We start from the raw sequence: 25,606 nt of genomic DNA, 5'->3' as shown, positions 1-25,606 counted from the left end.
CTTTCCTGCATAGATGCTGGCCACTCGTAAAGGCATATTTACCACCCTGCTTATCCTGGCAGTCTCGCGCTGTTTACTGAGCAAATTATTTCAATGATAATGTCTGAGCGCACTCGGATTAATGTTTAGCAGGCTTTGGGAACACGAACATCTACTGGCAGACAACACAGCTCATCAGCTGCCAGGACCTTAGTCTGCAGCATTTTCTATAGTCAGCAGTCTTCCAAATGTCATTTGTGCAGAATAGAAACACTGCTACATATGCAGAGAATAATTTCAAATACAATTTCCAGCACCAATTAATTTCAGTCAAATTGCCTTTAAAGTTCAAAATCATTCACATATATTCATTGTGGAACTTTGTTGTAACCCTAATTTCAAGATGTTTGTCTGTGATATCAGTGGTGTATCTAAGTAACTGTAGCTGTAGCTACCCACTGACCAGTTTTGAAATGTCAGCCTTGCAAATCTGTATTGCGGCAACATCATCTCAGGCCAAGCAATTTCAGCACAAGCTGAGTGGAGCAATCCATCCCCTGATGAAATAAATAAAATGGGCTGAGTGTGAATTCATCCATACAGCTTCACGAACCAGATGGCCTGGACTTTGGGATTAGGAAACCACTGTCTTTGCACATCAGATACGTTCATAGATAACCAGATGGAGAGTGCAGATCAAAATTTTAAAAAATTACTCTTTAAAGAAATACATAAAAGGAGCAATGTTCCTATTGCACTTATTTAGAGTAAAATATACAAACAGATGCACAATTGGAACTTTGGATCTCAAACTGTCGCATGCAGGCTCTGCGAAGTAGTGCATCTTTTTTATTTAATGATGAAATAATCACTTGAAAATATTCATAGAATAAGAATCACTATAATTAACAGTCGGCAATTAATACCATTCATATTGCCACCATGTACTTAGTTATGTCTGCCCTACTGTATTTTAATGCTGGTGATCATGGTGCTCGCTGTGAAAAGCTCTGCAACAGCTCCTGCGTTTTTGAAGCTGTGTTGCAGCGCCACCTGCTGCCAGTCAAAAAAACAGCATCCCAGTTGCAGTTACCACGGTAACGAAACGCAAACCGGGTCCCGGAGCTTTTGGAAATTTGTGCAAATAGCGAGAAGATTCCAACTCTGTGCTGTCGCCGAGGTTCGTGTCAGGTGAGCGTTCCATGCACGTCGCTGCTTTGACAGGGAATGAACCGACTGACCGTGCCAGAAGATTCTTCCTACAGGCTGATATCAACCAACAAAAGCCTCAAGAATATCGAGAACAATGGTGCACATTAATAGAGCTTCTTATTGCACAATCAGTTTGCATCATGCTGCATCAGCCTGGTTGGATCATTTATTATTATTTAATACATTTTTCCACGTATTCATCAATTGATTCATTCATCAATATTCAGTGAAGGGGCTAAATCCGCACCCCTGGGTCCTTTGTGCACAGTTCTGACCATCTTGTGTGAGTAGTGAGTGATGGGTGGGAACAATAAGGCATGTTTTGAAATGCACCCCTTCAATTTTTGCATCTGCATCCCCTGCATTTTGAGCCCTCTTTCTGCCTATTTCTGTAACACATGTTTTTATCACTAACAATGCATTTCAGATCTATTATATGTTTGAGCACATTAAAAGTTCCGATGAAAAATGCGCAGGCGGATGGCCACTTCTGCTGAGAACACCATGGAATCTTCAAATTCAGGTATGACCTTTGAGGTCTGAGGCACTAAAACACTCCAGTGGAGATATTTTACACCCTGTAGGTCACACTGGGAGCTACTGCAACTTGAATTTAGACACAAAATGTAAAAATCTTAAGAAAATGGAAAATCATAAAAATGGCTTAATAAATATGTCATTATGAATTATTAGAACACTACCTATGATCAACCAAAAAAGCAATGGCAATACATGTTTCATTAAAAAAATTGGTTAGGTCTAAAGGGTTGAAGGTTAAACTTGCATGAATAAAATGATAAGTTATATTAAGATAATATAAGATAAATGATATACTAAATGCACAAATGTATTTTTTTGTTGTTTGTGTGTTTATGATGACAAGTGTTTGAAGATGACATTACAAAGAATCCTTTCAAAATTCCTGATGACAAGACCATCTTTCTCATCCACAACAAGGAGAAGGAAAGAAAGAAGCTGGTATACGAAATTCATTGAGAATTAAAAAGTATAATGTGTGCCTGGACCATGACTTTTGTTTCTCTTGAAATCTCTACATATTCACAGCACATTGCATCATGTGCAGCATGTTACTGCATAGCCACAACATGCTGTTTTGTGATGATTTGCAGGAAATGCAGCATCAGCACAGTTTGAGGGTCCATGAGAAACTTACCTTTGCTGGGAAAATGAAGGCCAGACAAGTTAGCCTGAGGAGAGAAATCCAGGAACCCCAAGAGCTCAGCAAGAGCTTCTCCATCATCAAGATTCAGGACATGCCAGAATGGAGAGCTGCTCTGATTCAAGGTAGGAAGTGTTGTACTTGTAGATACCATCAGACACTGAGAGAAATACACTAATACACCATTATGAGATAGTATCCTATCGTGATAGACAAGTTCCTGTGACATTTAAAAGAATATATGAAATGTAACCTCTCTGGCCCTTAATCTATATTTGTTAGCGTAAATGTTCAATATACACTGCTCAAAAAATAAAGGGAACACTTAAACAACACAATGTCAATCACACTTCTGTGAAATCAAATGAAGCAACACTGATTGACAATCAATTTCACAACAACTGGAAATTACAGAAAATTAGCAAGTCGTCCCCAGTAAAGGCGTGGTTCTGCAGGTAGTGACCCACTTCTCAGTTCCTATGTTTCCTGGCTGATGTTTTGGTCACTTTTGAATGCTGCTGGCGGTGCTTTCACTCTAGTGGTAGCATGAGGCGGAGTCTACAACCCACACAAGTGGCTCAAGTAATGCTGTCACGTTGGGCTGGACAAGGCGAGGAAGGAGGACGCATACGCACGACTTCACACGACAGGGTTTTATTACATAACACAAGACAGGGGAACATCAACACGCAATGACCCGAAGGCGAACAGACATGAACAGGATAGTTTTATACAATTGTATATATAAATATACACCAGGTGAACATGATCAGGGAACATTACACAAGACTAACATGAAACTCCGGTCCGGACTCCGGATCCGGAGTAACCCCTGCCGGTCCGGATCATGACAGGACTTCCCCCTCAAAGGCACAACCTCCGAAGTGCCCCACAAAACGGTCCATGAAAGGGGAGGGGGGGGGGGGGGGGGTCCATAAGGAAGCGTGGCGGCTGTCCTGCACCGGCGGCGTCAGGCCCGGGCCAAAGCACGGTTTGTCCGTGGGGGACCGGCATCCTGTCCGCCGTCCGCAGGCACCGTCACTCCGGTCAGTCTCCAGCACGCCCCGCTGGAAAGTCTGTTGGCCTCCTCGTCTCGGTTAACGCCGGGAGCACCTGAACTGCGCGATTCGTCGCCAGGAGGAACATGGACAGCGTGACAGATCCTCTCGACTCCGCGGTAGCTTTTGTAGGCCGCCGAGAGTCTGTCACGCTTGGGGAACTGATAAAACATGACGTGGATCATGGCGGGGGAACTGGCGAGGTGCATTGCTGGAACTGGCGAGGTGCATTGGTGGAATCCGGACGAGACAGCGGCATCGGGGGACGTCCATACATGGAACCTTGGACATGGATCTGTGGGGCAGACGTCCTCCCGACCAACCACAGCTCCCTGGATCTCAGCGGGGCGGATCGGCTGCATCCACATGTGGTCGGGTCATTCTGTCACGGGTGGGCTGGACATGGCGGTGAAGGAGGACGCATTCGCACGACTTCACACGACAGGGGTTTAATACATAACACGAGACAAGGGAACATTAACACGCAATGACCTGATGGCGAACAGACACAAACAGGATAGCTTAATACAATTATATAAATATACACCATGTGAACACGATCAGGGAACATTACACACAAATGTGCATGTTTCTGATCAAATGGTCAGGAACAGACACCATGAGGCTGGTATGAGGGCCCGACGTCTACAGGTGGGCGTTGTGCTTACAGCCCGTCTGCAGCATGTCTGGCATTTGCCAGAGAACACCAAGATTGGCAAATTTGCCACTGGTGCCCTGTGCTCTTCACAGATGAAAGCAGGTTCTGAGCATGTGACAGACAGAGTCTGGAGACACCATGGAGAACGTTCTGCTGCCTGCAACATCCTCCAGCATGACCAGTTTGGCAGTGTGGGGTGGCATTTCTTTGGGGGGCCGCACGGCCCTCCATGTGCTCTCCAGAGGTAGACGATATGTCTCACTCCATCCACCAATCCCACATTGCACCACAGATTGTCCAGGAGTTGGTGGATGCTTTAGTCCAGGTCTGGGAGGAGGTCCCTCAGGAGACCATCCGCCACCTCCTCAGGAGCATGTCCAGGTATTGTAGGGAGGTCATACAGGAACGTGGAGGCCACACACACTACTGAACCTCATTTTGACTCGTTTTAAGGACATTATATCAAAGTTGGATCAGCCTGTAGTGTGTTCTTCCACTTTAATTTAGAGTGTGACTCCAAATTCAGACCTCCATGGGTTGATAAATTAGATTTCCAGCAATAATTTTTGAGTGATTGAGCACATTCAACTATGTAAAGAACAAAGTATTTTATAAGAATATCATGTGATGTCATTCCAGATCGGAGCATTGAAAGGGAGAGCATACGAGAGTACATCAGCAAAAAACGAGAGATGTTCCTGATGGAGGTTCGTGAGTAAAAAGCGGAGTCGATGGCTCAGGCCGCAATTGTGTTGTTCTTGCTGACATCACTGATAAGCTGATCCACTATTTTGACTGTCAGCAAGATAATCATTAAATGTGGCAACTGCACATTTCTGCACATCACTGGCCACATACAGACCTGACACCCCAACTCTGTCTCGCTCCCTCAGTATGCTATGTCGGTGAAGCGAGGGCAGATCCGGCAGCTGGAGGAAGGTGCTGAGGCTGTGGAAAGGAATCTGATGCAGTCAGAGCAGTACCTGGAGGAAGACGCTGCTCTGTTCGATACATTTCTCAAAGAGAATGACAGAACTGCTGTGGAGGCTATGAAAAGGTATCCGAATACGAGGCAATACAAGATGTCGCTTGGAGCAAGATGATGAAATCTCAGAAAAAATATAGACATACAGTCATTAGAGAAAATTTACAGTGAAAATGAAGGGCAGGAATATTTACTAAAATCTACTCATCACACTGGAACAGATAAACACACACAATGACATTTACAATGTAGACACAGTTTATGTTGCTCATTTTAATTACAGAGAGTTAAATATAGACCAGTGTGTCACTAGATGCTTTTTATGGCACCTGTGTGACAGCAACAGTGTTACAAGATGAAGACCTGGACCACAACCTCTTGCAGACACTACACGGTATCAACATTTTTTTTTTATTATTATTAAATTTTTTTTAGGCATACATTATACATTTTTTTCCAATAGCTTCCTGGGGTGTGTCAAACATTTAACTCAGATCAAATGCAAAAGAAGAAAAAAAGCTCACGATTTATGTGTGAACACTGTATGATCCGATACTCAGACGTGACCGGTCAGATCACACGAGCAACATGAACAGACTCCCTTACCCGGGAGTGTAAACGTCGAATAGGCAGAAGAGGGCAAAATTCAGACAAATGTTTTTTTCCCATCTGCATCTGTTTGTGAATTCAGAGCTGAGCAGGAGACCAAGCTGAAACTGGAGAAGTTGGCCGACATTAAGAGCATCACAGCCAAAATAGTAGCAGTGAAGAGGTACAGTAGAATTAATGCTGCATTATTATAGTTTTGGGAATGGAAATCCCTTAAATTAGTTGTTTCTGATGAAAGTAGTAGCCCAGTGGGTAACTCACTCACCTATGAACCAGAAGACCCAGGTTCAAACCCCACTTACTACCATTGTGTCCCTGAGCAAGATACTTAACCCTAAATTGCTCCAGGGGGGACTGTCCCTGTAACTACTGATTGTAATTCACTCTGGATAAGGGCGTCTGATAAATGCAGCAAATGTAAATGTAAAGGTAAAGTTGTAGTGTTACAGTGTCCCATTAAAGTTTTGCTTGCACTCTGCAGCGACATCTCAAAGTACGAGGACATTCTGAAGGAGTATGCGTCCTACAGGGACTTCCTAATGAAGCTTTCGCCACCAGAGTGGCAGGAGAATCAGAGCTCCAAATTGCAGAAGACCAGCCCTGAAGCTGAAGCCAAAGTCAAGCATCCAGGGAAGAGCCAAGAGGGGAGCAGGAGCAGTGAGATGGGCAGAGAAAGAGCTTCAGCATCGGAAAGATGTACGTCTAACTCTACCTTCTTTCCATACAGGTAAAAATAATAATGCTGTGTTTTTTATGTTTTGTTCTTGCTTTGCTCCCAGTGCAAGATGGGGAGAAAAAAATGTCAGCAGTAGGCCGAGAATTGCCCCCTGTCAGGGTTCCTTCGAGACACAGCGTGAAGGGGACAACCGCGAGCAGCAAATCGTGAGTGAGCACATTTCACATTTAGAAATTCATTATCCGCCTCAGTGGCCGAGTTCTCACCTTCAGATGTAGCAGACAGTGTTTTAGCCTGCTTATCATGTGGATGAATGCATGTTCCCGCTCATCAAAATGTGTAGGGTGGTAGTAGCCTAGTGGGTAACACACTCGCCTATGAACCAGAAGACCCAGGTTCAAATCCCGCTTACTACCATTGTGTCGCTGAGCAAGACACTTAACCCTAAGTTGCTCCAGGGGGGGACTGTCCCTGTAAATACTGATTGTAAGTCGCTCTGGATAAGGGTGTCTGATAAATGCTGTAAATGTAAATGTAAAATGTATTGGAGAGAACAATTGAAGTGAAAATGATATCAGCAGCCAGACAATTACTGGAGAAATGAAAATATTGCGGCTGGCTTGTTCACGAGTGGTCGCCGCCTGTAGCATCTTGACCAGTGGTTCTCAAACCTCCGAGAATCTTCTTCTCTGTGAGTACCATCATTATAAGCGGATTTAATCTGCACATTATTTATTATTAACCTGCCCCAGTGTGCCAGATGCGCTCGGAACATACCATCCTTTTAAATACTCAGCTTCTTGAAGATTAACAATGATCTTACATTTCCTAGGCGAGTACCATTAAAGGGAACCTTCATAACAGTTTGAGAACTAAAGTTGTAGACTATGTTATTGCCGTTCTCTTTTTTATGCTTTCACAGAACTGCAGTGTCTGTGACCAGTAATGCCAGTCCAGAGTTTGAGGTCAGCAGATGTTTTATTTTTACTTTAACACTAATGTGTCTGTATGACTGTAAGTAATTTCTGATGTAATAATACTGAAGGACTGGCATCCTCTTCAGGGGGAGCCAGACCTCTACTTCACTGATCCACAGCAAGTGTTGGACCTGATGACTGAGCTGGAGGAGCAGAACCTCTCACTGATCCAGAATTCCAGGGAGGCCGAGGAGGCACTGGAGGAGTACAGAAGTACCATGGCCCAGACCCAGAAGCGCATGTGAGATTTGCAGGGCCAAATAAGGGCAAAGGTCAAATGAGAAGATGGCAGAATGATGAGGAATCACTTCCATCTTTTTACTCTCTTATTAGTTTTTTCATCTGACCTTGCAAACCATGCTGCTACTTCGTGACAAATAATTTTTAATCAGATAAAGACTGACGGAAACCTGTTAACATGTCAGTTTTTTGTTTGTTTGTTGCTTTGTAGGGAATTGGAGACTGAGCATCTGAGGCAGCAGATTGATAAAATGACCAGCGCCATACAGCGAGAGAAGGAGAGAGCGGCAGACTTGGAGCTGAAGTCACGGCTCTTTAACTTTGGTCGGTACAAGTCAGACGACCAGGTAAGGGTACATTCCATTCAAATAAATGTTTGAATAATTGAATTATTACATTTATACTAGATTATGCACAATAATACACATAATAATACAAAGATTATACTTTATTTTATACATTATGCATATAAGAACAAAGCAGACTGAAATGAATGAAATAGATTCTAAGGATGTGGATGCTGACAGTTGGCAAAGGTGAAAGTTACGCAAAAAGTGCAGTCCTACACACAGTGTGTACAAATGAAATGAAGTTCTGTAGGAATTCCTTCTCAGAACTTGAGAATCTCTGACCTCTGTCTCTGACCTCTGTCAATTCAATGATCTTCAAGGATCAGATGTTGGAGAGCCTGAGCCAGAAGGTGGAGGAGGTCTACTGCTGCTGTGTTGGAGATAGCGAGAGCAACCTCAACACCCTTCAGATGCTGGCTAGCATTGAGAGCTGCCTCGGAGAATTACTAGAGAGTGTGGAGAAGATTCCTAAAGAAAAGATCCTGGTGGCTGAAAGAGCCAAGGAGCGGCAGAGGAGAGTATTGTAGGTGATTCGTAAACTCTCAGCATTAATCAGTCCCCATAAGCCAACATACGATCAACTGATCTCTTCCAGGCTGAGGGAGGTGAAGATCCAGCAGCAAAAGCAGCAGTTGGAGGAAAGGATGAAGAGGGCACAGGAGAGAGCTCAGGCTGAAGTCAAGAAAACGGTGAGAGACTCCAGACCTTTAATGTCCTCACCAGAATTTACCAACACAGAACTTTATTTTGCAGACTAGGAGGAAGCTGATGGCTCGTTCACAGCCGCCAGTCCCCAAACTGCAGGTCAAGCAGACCACTGACATCACAGACCAAGAGAGAGAGGAGCACCAGTACTTCTTCACTTAGTCCAGTATCATCCTGCGCATCCAGCCTTTAAATACGCCATTGTGTGTTGTACTGCTATATTTAGTTAATCAGCTTTTTAGCATCTAAAAAATTAAAGGGTTTTATTGCAAACTGCCTTCTTGTGAGTGTGAAATTCATTTAATGAAAATGGGATCTGGATCATACCACATTGTACAAAAAGTGCAAGAAGCTGACATTCAAGAACCAGCTACAACAAAGCGAAGGTGAATAAAGTATCGCCCAAACAGCTTCTTTTAAATAGGAGTTTAAATCCCATGGTGAAATGATGTGAATCTGCATCAGACCACACTGTTTAAATAATAATAAAGAGTCGGTTCATTCAGATATTCTTCTGATGTTTCTCTGATGTTACCTCTACATTACATAGGTGCCAACAAAGAAAGAACAACTCTCAATCATCAACTCTCACCAAGCCTTCCTACTGTATTTTTAATATGATGATAATTGTATTTTTTCTGAACACTACATAAATGTGCAGTGATGTCAGCGCAGAGACAGGACATATTGAAGAAAAGCGTTTCAAAAGTACCGGCACGAGGGCCAAAAATAAAGGAAACAAACTCGCAGGCGTGTGCCGATTGCCACGAACTGAAACTAAACAAATGAGGTAACATTAATGCAGCAGATCAGGAAAGAAAGGTTTCCGTCTCACATCCAGTGCTCCAGTCTTTCTCTAATTCTTCAAGCATGGTAAGCGCAGCTTGTCCCTTTGCATCAGGTAGAGAAGTTCCCCTGAGTTCCTTTCAGGGAGAATCGGGCACATCGGGTTGCACTGAACATTCAGCTATTCCACGTAGGGCAGCACACGCACATATTCAGGAATGTTGTCCAACAGGCCCAGCTGGAGCAGGTTGGTGAGGGCAGCCACACATGCTGGTAGCCGGTCCAGACAGTTCAGTTCAGGCAGAGCAGAGTGTGGAGTTGGTTCAGGGATGAGGAAATGCCAACAGACTGTAGACAGTTGTTGGCCAGGTTCAGGTGGACCAGACAGCTTGGTTCTGTGAAAACTGCTGGAGATGTTTGGTGTGGAGGTCAAGAACATGGAGGCTCCAGAGCTGGCACAGCCACTAGGGAAGAGCCTGGAGACAATTCCAACTCAGGTTCAGCTCCTGCAGTGTCTCCAGCATCTGCATGGCAGGAGGTACCCTGCGCAGGGTTGCTGAGATTCAATCTTCGCTAGCCATCTGGTTTCATATGAACCAGGCTATTCAGTGTCCTCAGAGTGAACCTCTGTCTTCTGTCCATGGCTGCTGACACACAAACATTAATATTTTTAATAATAATAAAGGTGCAAGGACTGATAGACTGGTGTAAGGTCAACAATCTGTTTCTGAACATGGACAAAACAAAGGAGATGATTGTTGACTTCAGAAGAGAACGGAGGGACCACTCTCCACTGAACATCTACGGATCTTGTGTGGAGAATGTCAAGAACACAAAGATTCTCAGTGTTCACCTATAGGAGAACCTCTCCTGGACTCTCAACATCAGCTTGTTAACCAAGAAAGCCTGGCGAAGGCTGAGGAAAACCCATTTCCCACCACCCATCGTCACCACCTTTTAGAGGGACCATTTTGACCAGCTGCATCACTGGCTGGTTTGGGAACTGCACTGCATTGTACTGGAAGACCCTACAGCGGATAGTGAGTCTCTCTTCCCTCCATAATGGACATTTACCAAACACGCTGCATCTGGAAAGCCACCAGCATTGTGAAGGAGTCTTCACCCTCCTGCCATCCGGAGCATTCGGGCCCTCACAGCCAGTAATAGCTTCAATAGCTTCTTTCCACAGGCCATCAGACACATGAACACTCAGGGAGTTTCCACTCTGAACTGATGCTCTACCTCTATGTTCAGAACACATCTCTATTACAGCAGTATTACCACACCATTATTTGCATATTTGTTACTCTGCACCTTCATTACTAATTTCACTGTTTTGTTTAGTGCTGTCTGTCTTCTTTGTTGTTATGTAGCCCGGTTGGTCAATGTTGCATGTGAACTTTACCTCAGTATGTAACTTTGTTAAAAATGCTACATGTAGCACCGGGTTCTGCAGAAAAGTTTTCATTTCACTATGTACTGTCTAACATGTATGTAGCTGAAATGACAATACAGCTCAACTTGAACTTAAAAAATAGTTTCTGTGCATTGCCATGTCAGGGTCAGTAGTTGCAGGGGACTGGTGTTTTACTCCAGAGGAAATCAGGCTAATATGTTTCCACTGAAGTGTGTTTCTTAAGCCCTGAAAATGGTCCTTAAGAAGAAGTGTGCCCCCTAATTATGGATAGTTGTAGGAAACAATAGGGACCAAAATGGAAATCATTTGCAAACAAATAAGTGTGTGGCTACTGCAGGCCATGTGTGTTTGTGCACCATATCTGACGAATCCTCGCGCCAACTACCAGTGTGTGAGGTATGTGTGGCTGCAGTCGAATCAGGATATTAGTACAGTAGTTGGATACACTGCTTAAAAAGGGAACAAAAAAGAATGTCCTGCTGACTGTCTATAATTTCCACCTGTTGTCTATTCCATTTGCACAATAGCACATGAAATCAGTGTTGCTTCATGTGCAGTTTTATTTCACAAAAGTGTGATTGACTTGGAGTTACATTGTGTCTGTTCCCTTAATTTTTTTAGCATTGTATTTAAAAGCTTACTATACATCTGTACAAAATCCTAAAATTTATTTTAAAACAGAAAGTTAATCTTCTAATGTCAACATAACGATGAACGATATGGCTTAATAACTGAAGTGAAAGTGAAGTGATTATCATTGTCATACACTGCAGCACAGCACACGGTGATGAAATGTGCCCTCTGCATTTAACCATCACCCTTGATGAGCAGTGGGCAGCCATGACAGGCGCCCAGGGAGCAGTGTGTGGGAATGGTGCTTTGCTCAGTGGCACTTTGGTGGCTTGAGGATTCGAACCGGCAACCTTCTGATTACGGGTCTGCTTCCTTACCTGCTAGGCATCCACTGCCCACTACTGATTGGCTCACTGTTGGCCATTTAACAAGTTACTTGAACTGAAATCGCAGCAGCTATTAATTAAAATGACAGATTAGAGATGTGAAAAGACTGTTCTAGATGCAGTCTAGACTTCCTAATGCAGTCATAATATTAAAAATCATTGTGATCTGAAAAATTGTTTCAGTCTTTATTTTACTTCTCGTTATAGCAAATTAATGCTAATAAATAAGACCAAGAGGTTTCTTTTCGACACAAAAAGAACAATCCAGATTACTTCATGTCATTTGTACACATACATAATTAAATGGCTGTAAGAAATTAGAATGCTCAAGTCTTTTGAGCAAAAACAAGGGATCTGATGAATCTTAAGTATTTGCATCTAAAGCCAAGAACGAATAAGTTAGCTGTTAAAAATATTAGTAGAAACTGCTGTCAAGGAGCACATTTATTTGTTTTCTGTGGTACATTCTTACATTGAACCATGGCTTCCCCTGCCAAAACCTTTTGAAGAAACTAGTAGCCTATTGAAGGCTGCTACAACCGAACAGATGGTCATTCATTAGAAAGAGCTGCCTGTGCAACAGCACACATCAGCAGGATATTTAACACTTCATTGTTGGGTATTTCACAAAAAAAAAAAGGGGGGTGGGAGGGCGAACTCAATCTAAGAAAATAAAAATAGCAATGGTACATTATATACTTTCACATAAAAATCTCTCTCAAGGTGCATCAGAAAATATGTTGTTCCCCTAACGTACAAAAGTTGCAAGACCATGTAAATTTGTAGAAACAGTCTTTGGAATCAGAAATTGGCAGCACGGCCATTCGCTCCAGAGTCAGTACAGGAACCCAAGCCAAATCTACACCAGTCCAAGCAAGTGTCAAGCTGTCCCATTATGGCCAGACACGCAGGAATCATTCCAGGTCCTGCAGGTTGATTGTGCTCCCCGTGAACTGGGAATTATCAGACCCGTTGTCATCTTCAGCCAAGGCAGAGGGCTCCTGCGTATGAGAAGACCAGAAAACAAAACCAATTCAACTCTGCAAACATCTTCTACTTACTGAGGAATACAAGCTTTAAATAAGTAAATGCACAAATAAATCCTTTTAAATAATTTAAAAGAACATAATAATCATGGAATACAACCATTTTTATATGATAAGTAAACTGTTTAAAATGATAAAATATACAGGTGCAAATTCAATTAAGCATGTGAGAATATGTAAACCTCTCATAATAATATAACAGATATGCTAATATGTTTGCAGAAATGTATGCCCCCTACTGCCCCTTTAGAAGGTTGCCGGTTTGAATCAAGGTGCCACTGAGGTGCCACTGAGCAAAAGCACACACACTGCTCCCCGGGCGCCTGTCATGGCTGCCCACTGCTCACCCACAATTCAAGACCATTACCTGAAGAATATTAACCGGCAGGTCTACGGTGAGTTGGGAATGAGAGCTGGAAGGCTGGGAGCTCAACTGGAATGGCAGATCTCCATCACTGGCAGGGTCATCCTTTGCACAAAGACACAATTCAAAAAGTATTTACTCTGAGTTTTAAGGCAGAATTCAGTGTAGGTTTTGGATAGAACGGGACTCACTTGCAGCAGCTGAATCTGCACATACTGAGCTCCAGTAACCGGGTCTCGGAGAGTTAATCCCCCATTGGCCGAGGCTGCCCCTTCCCCAAAGTGACTGCTAGTTGTGGCCAAAGGGACAGGAGCACTTCCTCCTTTACCACATTTGCTCTTCCTTTGGCTGATGCCTGAGCCACCTAAGACAAAACAGCATTTTAGCTAAAGCCCAGTAGCAGCAGACAGAGGTTTGAAGTTCACTTCCTCCCTTCTGAAAACTGTGATTAACCTCTGAAAAACAAATAGGGATGTGTAGGGATGTGTGATGAGTCTGAATGCTGCCATTCAAACATCTCAAATTCCAGGAGGTTCACACACGCAAATAGTAAGTCCCAAATCTTAGCTCCCAACTCCTAATAGTTTTGACAAAGAAAAATACAGTTTTGCTACAGGTTTTCACTTTGAGATTGCTGTATCTAGAAAAATAAGATAAGTCCTTCCCTTTTTTCAAGAGTTAAAAATCTTGCACCAGAATATGTAGATTAGGGACTTTTACACGTGCTTTTGGTTTACCATAGAATTCTGGGGGCTTCAATTAGGTTCAAAATGGGAACGGATCAATTTGTTGCCATTTTTTTAACGTTATAGCAAAAAAAAAGGACTGCATCCACACACATAAAACTGACTGTTTTAGAAAGATTAGGTGTCTGTTTTTAGCACATTCGTTGAAATTCTTCACCAAAACTGCCAGTGTACCCTGCATCCTTTTGCAATATATTACAAGGACGATGAGCAGCTGAGATGTTCAGACATGAGCATAGTAAGTGATTATTTTAAGAATGATTATTTTTTTTTTGTGCAGTGTTATAACTTGTGTTATAAGAGGAGAAATTCCTTATTTCAGTGATGGAGCTGCTCCTCAGTATAAAAAACGTAATCAATATGTTGCACCACTCCTCGGCAGAATGGAAGTTCTTTGGAACAGCACGCTGCATGAATAGATGGCACCGTAAAGTGAGGGGCTGCAGAGAAACCCTGAAGACCTCTTCCAACGGTAACATTTGTCTGGATTAGTAAAGAAAGTCCTTGGCTGCCAAGCTGGAAAGCATATTGGTGGTCATAGTGCCAGGTACTGTTTCAAGCCAGTCAGTGAAACACTTGCATTGACTGGATTTTATTTTTAAAATTAGGTAGAACACACAGATGAAGAGATTTCACGGGGATTCCGGATCAGTGACGGGACACCTGGTCAATATAGAACAACCATTACGGGTGGGTTGGAAGCATAAGAGAGGCATTTCATGAATCCACAAAGCCCTGCAAAAATGTATTCTGTTCCAAACACCACAGCTGAACACTTGAGGAATGTGAAAACGAACCAGAAAGTTTCATGAAATTTTACAACAGTCATCCCAAAGTTTCCAGCTTTATAATACATGTAGTGAGTTCCATAAATCATACATCATAAAAATGATAATATCTACTAAAGATTGCATACAGGCTACCTTCATGTATAGTTTACCATAAGCTGTTGAGTTTAATGCGCGTGTTAAGGACATTTTCTTAGCATGCTGCACATTAGGGGTGTCGAAATTAATCTCGTAATCGTGTGAAACAGAACATCATAATGACGTTGCTTGCTGATTTTCTGGCGGCTGAATAAAAATTCTGTGGCAGCCTGATCTGAGTACAGCCTCGTCCACACGGATGTTTGAAATGAACGCCATTGGCTGCATTTTGTAGCCGCATTTAATTGCCACTTCACTGGCGTTCGCTTGACGGCGTTTAATTCTCGGCAGAAACAGACACCAAGAAAACGTTGCATTCAGCGATCGGAGTTCAGTCCATGCTCACCTGACAAATGCCTGGTGCAGAGATCCATGTTAGCGAGGCCTTAACTCTCATCTCATAATAGGCCTTTATTAATGTGATCAAATCGAATCATGAGACCAGTGAAAGCTCACAGCTCTAATTGGGAACTGGGCGAACCTGGAATTTTTGGAGCCAAATCTGAGATGGTCGAGTGGGAACATTAAAAGGCTCGATTTCACACATGCATTTTCATTCCTTTGTACTACCAGATATAAAGAAACGGATCAAATCATTAAACACACACACACACACACACACACGTCAAATACACAAAATGCTCATATCGCAAACGTAAAAAAGAATGATTACATGGGTGCAGTCGTTTGACGTGTAGGAGATCAGTCCTTGGCTTTCTGCATTACTGACTGTGGAACCGTAATGCCTTTTTTCGTGTTTATATCTGGTATGTATGCATACGGTGCCGGCCCGGCCCGGCTGTCCAGTGTTAGAAGTAAATATGGCCCCTGAGCTAAACAGTTTGCCCAACCCTGATGTGGAGGCACTAGACATCTTGCATGGACATGCCGTTACCTGCAGAGCCTCCTGGGCTTTTCTGCTTCTTCTTCTTGGCCAGCTGGATCGCTCTGTAATCCGTTCGAGCTGAGCCACCCCCTTCCTACAACGCAACGCATAAAAGAGAACATTTCCTACGTCTTCGCCAGACAGGAAAATTAATCTTTGAAAGAGAAAGAAACAATGAAATTTAAACTCACAATGAAAGCGCAAGCGGTGATGGGGCTCAGGTCCGACTCTTTCTGGCTGCTGTAGGACGTGCCGTGGGCCGGGAACACAAACGGGTTACTCCGCTTCGGACCCTCCGGCTGTGCCAGCACCTCTACGCCTCCCAGCAAAGGCCCTCCGGCATGCCCGCTCGCCCCCACGTCAGCCTTGGGTGCAGGGGACAGGAGGTCAGGGACAGCAGTGGCAGTCAAGGTGGACGAGGAGGACAGCGACGGACAGTGGGCGAGGGAGGAGGACGGAGGGTCGGCGGTGAGGGAGCTGGACGAGCTGAGAGCATGGAGCTGTTCTGTGCCTGTGGCTCCCTGAATGGCCAGAGCGGTGAGGGGGCCCAGGGCCTCGGGGTTAACGGTCTGAACATCGTCCAGGTTAAGAGTCCCCTGAGGAAGCACCCCGGTGGTCCCTGCGTCCAGAACATGTGAGCTGATGTCAGCACTTGTGGCGAGGATCAGAGGGTCTACAGTTTTAGCGGCTAATGTGGAGCCCACAGTGGAGGGGTCTATAGTGAGGATGCCACTGCTGACCAGAGACATGTCCATGGTGAAAGCGGTAGGCGCCACGGCGCTGGCGGGGGCACCTGGTCCAGCAGACGTCCCAGCAGCTACGCCAGAAAACAGGGAACTGAGGTCCAGTCCTGCCAGGTCAGGAGCAGAGGGTCCAGCACCAGGCCCAGCGCTCTGCCCTGCACTGGTCAGCTCACTGCTGGGGGTGAGGGTGGTCCTGGTCTCCAGCTGGTTCAGCACATCTGAAATTTGGGAAGGTATTTTTAAAGGTGCAGGTTTAAAGGTTCAAAAACACGAGAGGAAATATGTTTGAGCAGCACCTGCACTGAGGTTGTGGTGTTTGACCATGTGGCTCTTCAGACTGCTGCGAGAGGAGAAGTGTTTGGTGCATCCGGTCACAGGGCAGCGGCTGCGCAGACACACAGCGTCCTGTCTGTGCTTCTTGGAGTGAATGTACAGGCTGCTACGCGCCGAAAACTTCGCACTGCAGCCTAGGAACACGAACGGGTTTCCTGTATAGTTGTCAGGATGAGAAAGCTGGAAGAGGAAGGGGAGGAGCTCTACCTTCAATGTGGCACTCGAAGGGCTTGGTGCCCAAATGTGTGATGCTGTGGCCTTTCAGGTGCTCTGCCCGAGTAAAGGACTTGCCACAGCCTTCTTCTGGGCAAGTGAACCGGCGGTCGTCATCATGTTTTCTGATAATAAAAAAAGTGATTATCATTGTGATGCACAGCACACGGTGACACAACGAAATGTGTCCTCTGCTTTTAACCCCGCACCACAATTGGTGAGCAGTTGGGCAGCCAAGACAGGCGCCCGGGGAGCAGTGTGTGGGGACGGATCCTTGATAGAGGGGACCTCAGTGGCACCTTGGTGGTTTGGGATTCTTAACCGCGAGGCCACCGCCATCAGTAATGGAGAAAGAACTACATCACCGTGTCAGGTATTATCTTCCATTCATTTTCAGAAATCCCAAAATGAATCCAGTCACACTGGAAAGATTTTTTTTTTTTACCTTTTGTGTCTCAGCAACTTTGACATGCTGGTAAAGGTCCAACTGCAGGCCTCAAAGTCACAAACAAATGGCCGTTCACCTACAGCATAAAAAAAAAAAAAGAAAGACATCAGTAATTTGCATTTGACTGATGATGAAATTGAGTTTGGTCTCTGAGATCAGTGCATGGCAGAAACGTGCACGTTCAGCTAGTGTTTACATCACTTTTAAATGAACACGAGTTGATAGCAGCACCCTGATGCCCGCAAATTAAATAAAATTGAAAAAAAAAAAATGGAATAATACGTGGGAAGGAAAAAAGTGAAAAATTATAGACATGAAAAAGAAAAAACATTTGATAACTGAAATCGATTGGAAAAAAAATATTAGTTTGATATGAGAAAGTATATTGTGCTCGTTTTTTTTTTTTTTGCATATTGTATATACATATGGATGGAATTTTTCTACCTGTGTGACTCCTCAGGTGGATTTTGAGCCGACAGGCTTTGTCGTAGCGCTTATCGCATCCGGGGAAGGTGCAGGTGAATTGGCCGGTCTCTCTGAAGTGAAAGCGGTTGTGGGAGAACAAGGCGCTGAAGGTGATGAAGGTCTTCTCACATCCTGGAGACAAACGCACGCAAATTACGGTCAACTAACAACTTTAGGGGAGGTGGAGGGGGGACAAACACCAAAGGAAACTTACCAGGAAACTCGCACTTGTACTGCCTTTCGGGCTCAAAGTGCGTCCTCTGATGGTTGGCGAGTCGCGTGGCGCTGCGGAAGCGCTCGCTGCAGATCTCGCAGGCGAACGTGTTTTCGCGGTCGTGGGCCTTGGCGTGCGCCTTCAGGTTGTACACCGTGGTGAAGTGCCGGCCGCAGTTCTCCCATTCGCAGCGGAAGGGCCGCAGCTTGTCGTGGGACTGCAGGTGGCGCTTCAGCTTGTAGGAGGTGGTGAAGGACCAGCCACACCCGTCCACCATGCACTTGAAGGGCCGCTGGTCCTCCGTGTGGAAGAGGAGGTGCATCTTAAGCTTCTGGCGGGAGTCCAAGTTCTCCGAGCAGCCGGGCTGGGGGCAGCAGTACGTCACCAGGGCGGCTTTTTTGGAAAGGCATCCGGCGCCGGTCGAGCTGGCGGGCTGCAGCTCCTCCTCACAGACTACGGCCATGCTTTTGTCACACTGCTCCTCAAGATCGTCCCCTTCATCCATGGCGCACAAGGCGACGCCCTCCTGCTTGACAGACGTGCAGGGGTCCAAAGCGGCCAGTTCGGGGAGCGAGCCGTCGTCGGCGAGGTTCAGCTCCGAGTCGCTTACGCACAGGACGGTTTTGGGCTCGTTGCTGATCTTGCCGATCGACTTGGTGCCGCTGTCGTAGTTGAGAAGAACGATGTCCTCGTGCTCCTTCATCCCGAGGTGCTCCTTCAAGCTGACCATGCTGTCGTCTTTGTAGGCGTAGCCCTCGGGCGGGGCGGCCAGGGTCAGCACCCCGTTCTCGATGGTCACGATGATGCTCTGGTTGTTGATCATGATGGTGCCGGAGAAGGTCTCGTGGGAGGCTCGGTTATCGGCGCCGAGGCCTGCGAGGTCCGAGACGAACTCGGCGCCGTTTCCATCGGCCGCCATCTCCGCTGGCTGGACCAGGTTTCCGTCCCCTTACAAAACGATAAATCGCGGTGGTGAGATTAGCGAGAAGCAGTAACGCACGCCGCCATTTCCCATCGGCCCTCACGCCGCTTATTCTCACCGTTCGCCCGGGTCAGACGACACGCCGGCGGCTCTTTGTGGGCCACGTCCGCGTCCATTTCCTGCGCCTGCGAGCAACACGGCGTTAACGCGCGTTAAAAACCCCGTCCCCACCCGCCCCGGTACTCGCGTGTCGGGCCCGGCTTACCAGCGGCCGTCCGGCGCGGCGCGGGTCGGGCTCCGCGTCTCCGTCTCCGTCCTCGAACAGCGGCAGCGCCATCTGCAACGCGCTCTGCTCGCCGTCCGCGTCGTACCTCGGCGGCCCCCTTCCCGGCTCCGCGCACTCGTCCCCGGCTCCGCCCGCCCGGACGCTCCTGCCGCGGGCTGAGCCGCTGCCATCTTCCTCCGGCGGGCTGCAGGCAGCGCTGCCAGGCCGCCGGTGGTGGTTGTTGTTGTCACTCCGCGTTCCCTCGGAACCGGAAAGCGGCCCGGCCGGGCTTTCGCTCGACACGGAGCGGAGTTGCGGCCCCGTGGCGGTTCCCGGCGGAGACGAACCTGTTCTGCGTGGGACGCCATGTTGATAGTGAGCGTTTTGGGCATCAGAAAGCCCCTGGATTTCCATCTTGGTGTCCCTGTAGCAGGAGCACACATAAAGGCCCGCCCTTCTCAGCCGCGGTGGGCATTCCGGCTCTTTTCAGGGATCCGGACCTTTCGACTCGGTTCACACGAGAGATCCGGAACATTCGAATCCGAGAATGGATCTTTTTTTTTTTTTTTTTCCAAACTATATTAGTTATTATTAATATTGCTGCTGTACAAAATTGTGGGATTTATTTTTCATTATTATTCTCACCTGTCTGTTTTTAAATGATGAGGTTCCAGAAACGTTCTATGGAGAAGCAATATAATTTTTTCATCAATAAAAGGCAAATTCTATGTCTAGCTTCCTATTCTGAGGTTGTTCTTTTTCCAAAAACAAGGAGATCTCCACATCTGCCTTACGTGACGTCCTATATGTACAAGGGAAATGAAGAATAGGGTTTCCGACAAGGTTTCAATCGTTCACTATAATTATTCGGATAGAGTCGTTCTCTCACATGTGATTCATCGCTAATGAACGGATGACCATAAAGATCTGGACAAGTTTGGTAAGGCATATTGTCCAACTTTTCAGGCAGCGATAAACGACGGGACTACCATCACAACGTCGATGTAAGAATTATATATGACGGGAATAATCGAAACCATCGACGTAACATAAATGTAGTATATTTAAACAGTGTGCTACGTTTTGTTATAAAAAGGTGGAAGAACATACTTTTTACCACTAGATGGCGATGTCAGTTTTTCAAATTACTGAAAGGAGGGAACTCATTTCAGGGTGGTGAACATAATTGCAGTCGTAACTACTCCTTTTGCTTTAAAGTGCTTTAATATTGCCAACATGTTCACATTCATACAATAGAACACTCTGGAATGATGGAATACATTCAAACAGATAAGAATGACATTAAAAGCCTAAACAAATGATGTGAATTGATCGAATGGAGATCCCCTCCTTCACCTCCCAAACATCAATCATCTTCTTAATGGAGAAGCTCCTCCAAAACGCTGTTTTGAAAATGCCACTGATTTCCAAGAATGAATTAATTTGGCATCTAAGAGTGAAGTAAGGAAGACTGAACATGGCGTGAGGTATGGGTTTTGCACGTTGTTTCAACCTCCTCTTAACAGTGCATAAGCTCGCTCCACATGCACGTGGACAACTTAACAGTTCCAATGGTTTTCGCAACAACTGAAGCATAATGCAAATGTTATTTGAGTCGAGGAGCCGTGTCCTCCTCCTCCGTTTTTGACGACTAGACACTAACGTTCGAAGACCACGCTACTGTGCAAGAACGTGTAATGCGGTGTGCGTACCTGGCTGTCACTTCGTCCCGAGCTTCACTCAGGAGAAATAACCTCTTGCTGAACAGATATTTGGACAATCGTGCTCATAATATATATAAAAAAGAAACATGTGAATAGTTTGCTGATCAACTGCACGTAGGTAGTAGTAGTAGCAGTAATTCCGTGCATGCTGCTGAACTAAACCAATACTTCTACTGGTGTAAACATGAGAATGGCGTGGTAAATATATCTCTATCCATTAACTCTTAAATTGGTTAGAAAATGTCTAGCAGGCTACATTGTCTTTTTTTTTTGTGCCTTGTTCTATATTGGCAGCTCTATTACAGACACTGTGTACAACAAAGAACGTGAACAAAAAATATACCGTAACAATCCACAATCATAGAAAACGATCACAACGTTTGCTAGCTATATACACCGTTTTGCACACATTGGTAGTTTTTTTTTTTTTATGTGGTGTACAAATGCTTACTAAAACTAGAACATTAGAAACCAGTGTCAACGGTTCCATTGAGTTCATGCAAATATTTAAGTGGATTGACCAAGCTTAGCAGTCCTGAAATCTAGGAAATCTCCATCGCCCCCCCGACAAAATGGACAAAGAAATTAAGGCCACATTCTGGATCCATATTCTGTCCCCACATCTTTGTTTTGATCGGCATTGAGAGAAATGCCCCAGATCAAATGTGCAATCTGCCACCAGATTGCACTCCATTTACAGAGAACATTTAAGAGGAAACTGTGAGCACTGTTCCACTCATCCTGGTTTCAGAAAGGACTGTCAGCACACGAAGGACCACGTTTTTCTACGAAATATTCAAACACACATATTTTGTAGAACCACATTCACATCTGAATGTTAATTGGCGAGTCAATAAATTATTCCTTTCAGGTACAGAAATCCTGAAGAATAATGTAGGTTTCTCAGTATCTCGGTGGTAGCAGTCTTGTGAAATTATTGATTTGTGATGAAAGGTGCATGGTGCTAAGCCTGCTGTATCAATGAAAAGCCATTACTTAAAGAGACTGCTCTGACATTTTTAAACCCTAAACTGGTGAAAATGTTCTGCAATTAAAACAGTTTTCCAAATGTTTTCCGAAAACTCCTCAGTGTCATTATTTGGGTTTCCAGCATTTGCGTTTGCCAAGAGCTGGTCAGCAAGCATTTAATTCAATGATATTTAATTCAATGATAATTCAATGCAATGATATTTTTTCGCTAGACCTGCCGTTCATTCTGAAGTAAGAAAAATTGGCACAGGACGATAACATCGTGCAAATTTATATAAAAGGTTAGCGCAGGTGTGGTGGCCGTGCACGCAGCAAGTCTCTCACACACAGATTTTAAGGAGTTGGTGCAAAGACACACACCGTCTCGCTCTCAAGGATGACCGGCGGCGCGAGGGCTGCCGCTCACGGTTCAAGTCTGCTAACACTTTTGTCCTAGTTTTGTTCAGCGGGAGTTGCCGGGTCTTTCTTTCTAAAAGTGAGAGAGAGAGAAAGAGAGAGAGAGAGAGAGAGCAGATCTATTGCCTGTGAGCTGGGCCATGAATTATTCATCTCTGAACCTCGCACAAGCCACACAGGTTACAAGTGCAGGAAGAGGAAATGTACAATGAAATATATATATTAAAAAATCTCATTGAGGCCAGGGCCTACATTTAAAAAAAAAAAAGAACCCCTCACTCGCTGGATATCGTTTGGACAGCATAAGTAGGTCCCTACCATTAGTAAATTATGGGCCTGTCATGGGCCTGATGCATTTCCATTCATTTCTAATGGCTGCTGAGGTTCTCAAACACGGGCGTGTCTGCATTGTGCCTGTATCTGGATGGTTTTTTTTTTTGTATATCAGAGAGTGGAAATCAGGCGAAACCAGATGAATTTTTGTTTTAAAATCGCGGTTACCAGCGTTTTTGTTTGCGTGACTGAGCTAAAAGCAATTTGCCAATTTTCTATTTTATATACTGTCTGCAGGGTGTTTTATTAAAAAAGATCCCTGTCTGAGTTTAAAACATGCATTATACCAAGATTTAGTCTTAAGTATGAATCACAATTAATCACAATCAATTCATTCATTACACTTTTTAAACAGATTCACAGTCATCTTTTTAATTGAGCAAAAGATGGAATTTACTACTGTTGCTTTTTTTAACAATATAAGTGTCCAAATTTAGGGGTTCATTTGAACTAGTGTAAATAACACATGTGTGCTGTGGGTTTTTAGAAATCAAGAACGATTCATCAGCATGTTCAAGGCAAGCCTTCTGCATAAAGAAAGCAGGATAGTTCTGCCCACTTCCTGTTAAAAGACATTCCAACAAACACCACCTGTTGAATACAAGACGCTGTATACTGCAGAGCCACACAAGCAAGTTCAGAGTCGCCAAGCAAGCAGAGACAAAAAGGCGTCGTCCTTGACAGTCGCGCAGAGGCGATGTACGGAAAGCGAGACCTCAGCGCTCCTCCTCAGCCTTTACAGCTTCTGTCAACCTCCATTGCCTTGCAGAGACCCTGAGAAGAAGCCAGACTGGACTGAAGTCCCTTTGTTGCCTCGGCCTGGGTGGTGAACGGGCAGGGCACAGCAGTCACGTTACCACCCCGCCCCTCAGTTCTCACATGAGACTGAAGAGATGCCATTTTGCCCTTCTTCTCTCTTTTTTAAATTTTTTTTTTTATTTCTGCCAATGAAAGGGGCACACTGAGGTTGAAAAGGAAAATTCACTGCATGCAGGGGTCATGGGGCTGGAGTTAACATCAATTTTTCTTTTCTTTTTTTTAATGACTAGATTATGACTAATTAAAATTCTGGACCATATGTCTTACTGTGGGTTAAAAAGGCTCCCTTGCCAGACAGAGTCTTGTGCTTCACTTCCAAGAATGTTATGCTTTAAGATCCATTGTGGTTTGACAGACAGCAAGATGGAGAGAGAAGGTGAGCAGAGAGTGTTGGGGTTTTGGGTGAAGGAAGGTGGGGAGGACTTTGGCTCCTCAACACTGTACAGATACTGGGTGGCAGACAGGCGGATGGGGGGTGGGGGGGGGTGGCAGCATTGAAAAGGTTAAAGGCCATCACCCCTGCTCAGATACGCAAGCTGAGGCTCTGGGAGTTGTTGGTGTTGGGCAGGGCGGGGCGAGGTTCAATGCCCCTGCTCTTCATGTAGGAGAGCAGCTGGTCGGGGATCTCTGCCAACACATCCTTGGCCAGTCGAGCCATGCTCAACACCTGGTTCCCAGAGCGGTCGATGTAATCCCGGAAGGGCACAAACTGGCAGGAGAAAGTGACATCAGCTGGAGCATTACACTTGTGAAAGTCAATACGGTGAGAATTACTTTCATAAAAAATGGTAAACTGATACTAACTCTGACACCTTACTGGCCGCACAGTGAGTGACAAACAAGTCTTAGTGTGGAAGTCACAGCATTTTTTAGAAATGTATATAATTTATTGATGTTCTTCCTGTTCTGTGTAATATGTGCAAAGTATGGGATTTATGTGATGAAATTGATGCTTCAATTATTCATATGGGCATTTTGCAATTTAAATGTGTGCAATCTGAAACATTTTAAGAAGTCTAAAAAAGAAGCCCTGACATGGAAGTAAACCTATTTAATCTCTCCACCTGGTTGGTGAATATAATTGGTTTTGTCCCTGTGTGGCCTTAAGGCTTATTCCACCTGGGCCATGACTATCTTGTTCAGTTTTAATTGTGATGTATTTGAATCTACTGGCTGGGCCTACACTGAAAACATTTATTAGGTCTTATGGACTGAGTGCCATGGTTCAGCGGCCTGAGTTATATAGCATATTTCTTCAGATGTTATAGCAATACATAAATCCTCAATATCTATGCACCTAGCAAGTGACTGAAATGATAAAAGCATGTCCACTAGGTGACTCAATTGGCCATAGGTTTGAGTGTGTATGACTGGTTCGTGCATGCCTTGCGCTCATTGTCCTGGTATGGGTTGTGAACAGTGACTGGTTGTGAACAGCAACTGGATGTGAGGGAGTGGTAAGGCGCCTTATGACACTGGTGAAAAAGATTTGTTTACCTGTACAATGTCTCTTTCGGCATAGCGCCCCCTAGAGGACACCCTCACCTCATCGCCATCTAGCTCCTCCATTGCTGCGGAGTGAGGTGAAAATTTTAGGTGTTGGCAGGGTGCACAGCAGTCATTAACATTCCGTCTTTATTCTGTACTTCTGTACAGATGCACCTTGACACACACACACACACACACACACACACACACACACACACTCCTGCTCAACTGTGTATTTGTTAGATTAGTAAATGTTTTGAGACAGATGCTTATGTGAGCGTGAATATATGTGTGTTTGTGTGCCCAGATATGGCACAGAGAGGTGACAGATGGTGCTTCTGGCTGCAGGAGAAGAGGACTGTTAACTGGAAGAGTATTAGTGGCGTGCAGGTGGGTTCAGGTCTCCCGTGATTCTACCAAACCCCTGGAGACTCACAGGACCCATACACAAATAACATTATATTCATTATGCAGCACAGTCTACCCACAAATCA

The 25,606-nt window shown here is 44.9% G+C and overlaps 3 protein-coding genes across 5 annotated transcripts in view; 1 reads left to right on the top strand and 2 right to left on the bottom strand.

Moving 5' to 3' along the window:
* The first annotated feature begins 1,060 nt into the window (after nt 1–1,060).
* Nucleotides 1,061–9,028, top strand: cfap100 (cilia and flagella associated protein 100). Of its 2 annotated transcripts, none has more exons than XR_003751453.1 (15): nt 1,061–1,170; nt 1,619–1,714; nt 2,075–2,169; nt 2,322–2,496; nt 4,727–4,794; nt 4,981–5,144; nt 5,764–5,844; nt 6,163–6,377; nt 6,461–6,563; nt 7,280–7,322; nt 7,421–7,575; nt 7,786–7,921; nt 8,245–8,451; nt 8,520–8,613; nt 8,678–8,713. XR_003751453.1 is itself a non-coding variant. In XM_028998880.1 (15 exons), exons 2-15 carry the CDS (start codon nt 1,660–1,662, stop codon nt 8,789–8,791), a joined length of 1,701 nt encoding a protein of 566 aa, XP_028854713.1. In that variant the 5' UTR covers nt 1,061–1,170; nt 1,619–1,659; the 3' UTR covers nt 8,792–9,028. The 2 variants fall into 2 exon arrangements, 1 of the variants encoding a protein (XP_028854713.1); XM_028998880.1 differs by having other exon boundaries at nt 8,245–8,447; nt 8,678–9,028.
* A 3,189-nt stretch (nt 9,029–12,217) lies between these two features.
* On the bottom strand, nt 12,218–19,853 carry si:dkey-156n14.3 (zinc finger protein ZXDC). Of its 2 annotated transcripts, XM_028997526.1 has the most exons (13): nt 19,363–19,853; nt 19,216–19,282; nt 19,089–19,123; nt 18,176–19,040; nt 17,941–18,093; nt 17,494–17,572; nt 17,043–17,173; nt 16,799–16,969; nt 15,951–16,720; nt 15,769–15,853; nt 13,393–13,565; nt 13,205–13,306; nt 12,218–12,792 (listed from the first exon to the last, which is right to left on the bottom strand). In XM_028997526.1, the coding sequence occupies exons 1-13, from the start codon at nt 19,774–19,776 to the stop codon at nt 12,706–12,708; spliced, it is 3,132 nt and encodes a 1,043-aa protein (XP_028853359.1). In that variant the 5' UTR covers nt 19,777–19,853; the 3' UTR covers nt 12,218–12,705. The 2 variants fall into 2 exon arrangements, with proteins under 2 accessions (XP_028853359.1, XP_028853358.1); XM_028997525.1 differs by having other exon boundaries at nt 18,176–19,123.
* Nucleotides 19,854–21,430: 1,577 nt separating this feature from the next.
* LOC114800330 (copine-9-like) overlaps nt 21,431–25,606 on the bottom strand; it is an 88,988-nt gene continuing 84,812 nt past the window's right edge. Inside the window, exons 21-22 of the mRNA XM_028997528.1 lie at nt 25,122–25,195; nt 21,431–24,333 (exon numbers count right to left, since the gene is read on the bottom strand). Of these exons, the coding sequence (XP_028853361.1) occupies nt 24,148–24,333; nt 25,122–25,195 (260 nt within the window). The 3' untranslated portion in view covers nt 21,431–24,147. The remainder of the gene's footprint in view (nt 24,334–25,121; nt 25,196–25,606) is intronic.

This window comes from Denticeps clupeoides, chromosome 12 (genome assembly GCF_900700375.1).
Source record: "Denticeps clupeoides chromosome 12, fDenClu1.1, whole genome shotgun sequence".
NCBI lineage: Eukaryota > Metazoa > Chordata > Actinopteri > Clupeiformes > Denticipitidae > Denticeps > Denticeps clupeoides.
The sequence above is the reverse complement of the archived record's forward strand: the minus strand, read 5'-3'. Positions and strand labels throughout refer to the sequence as shown.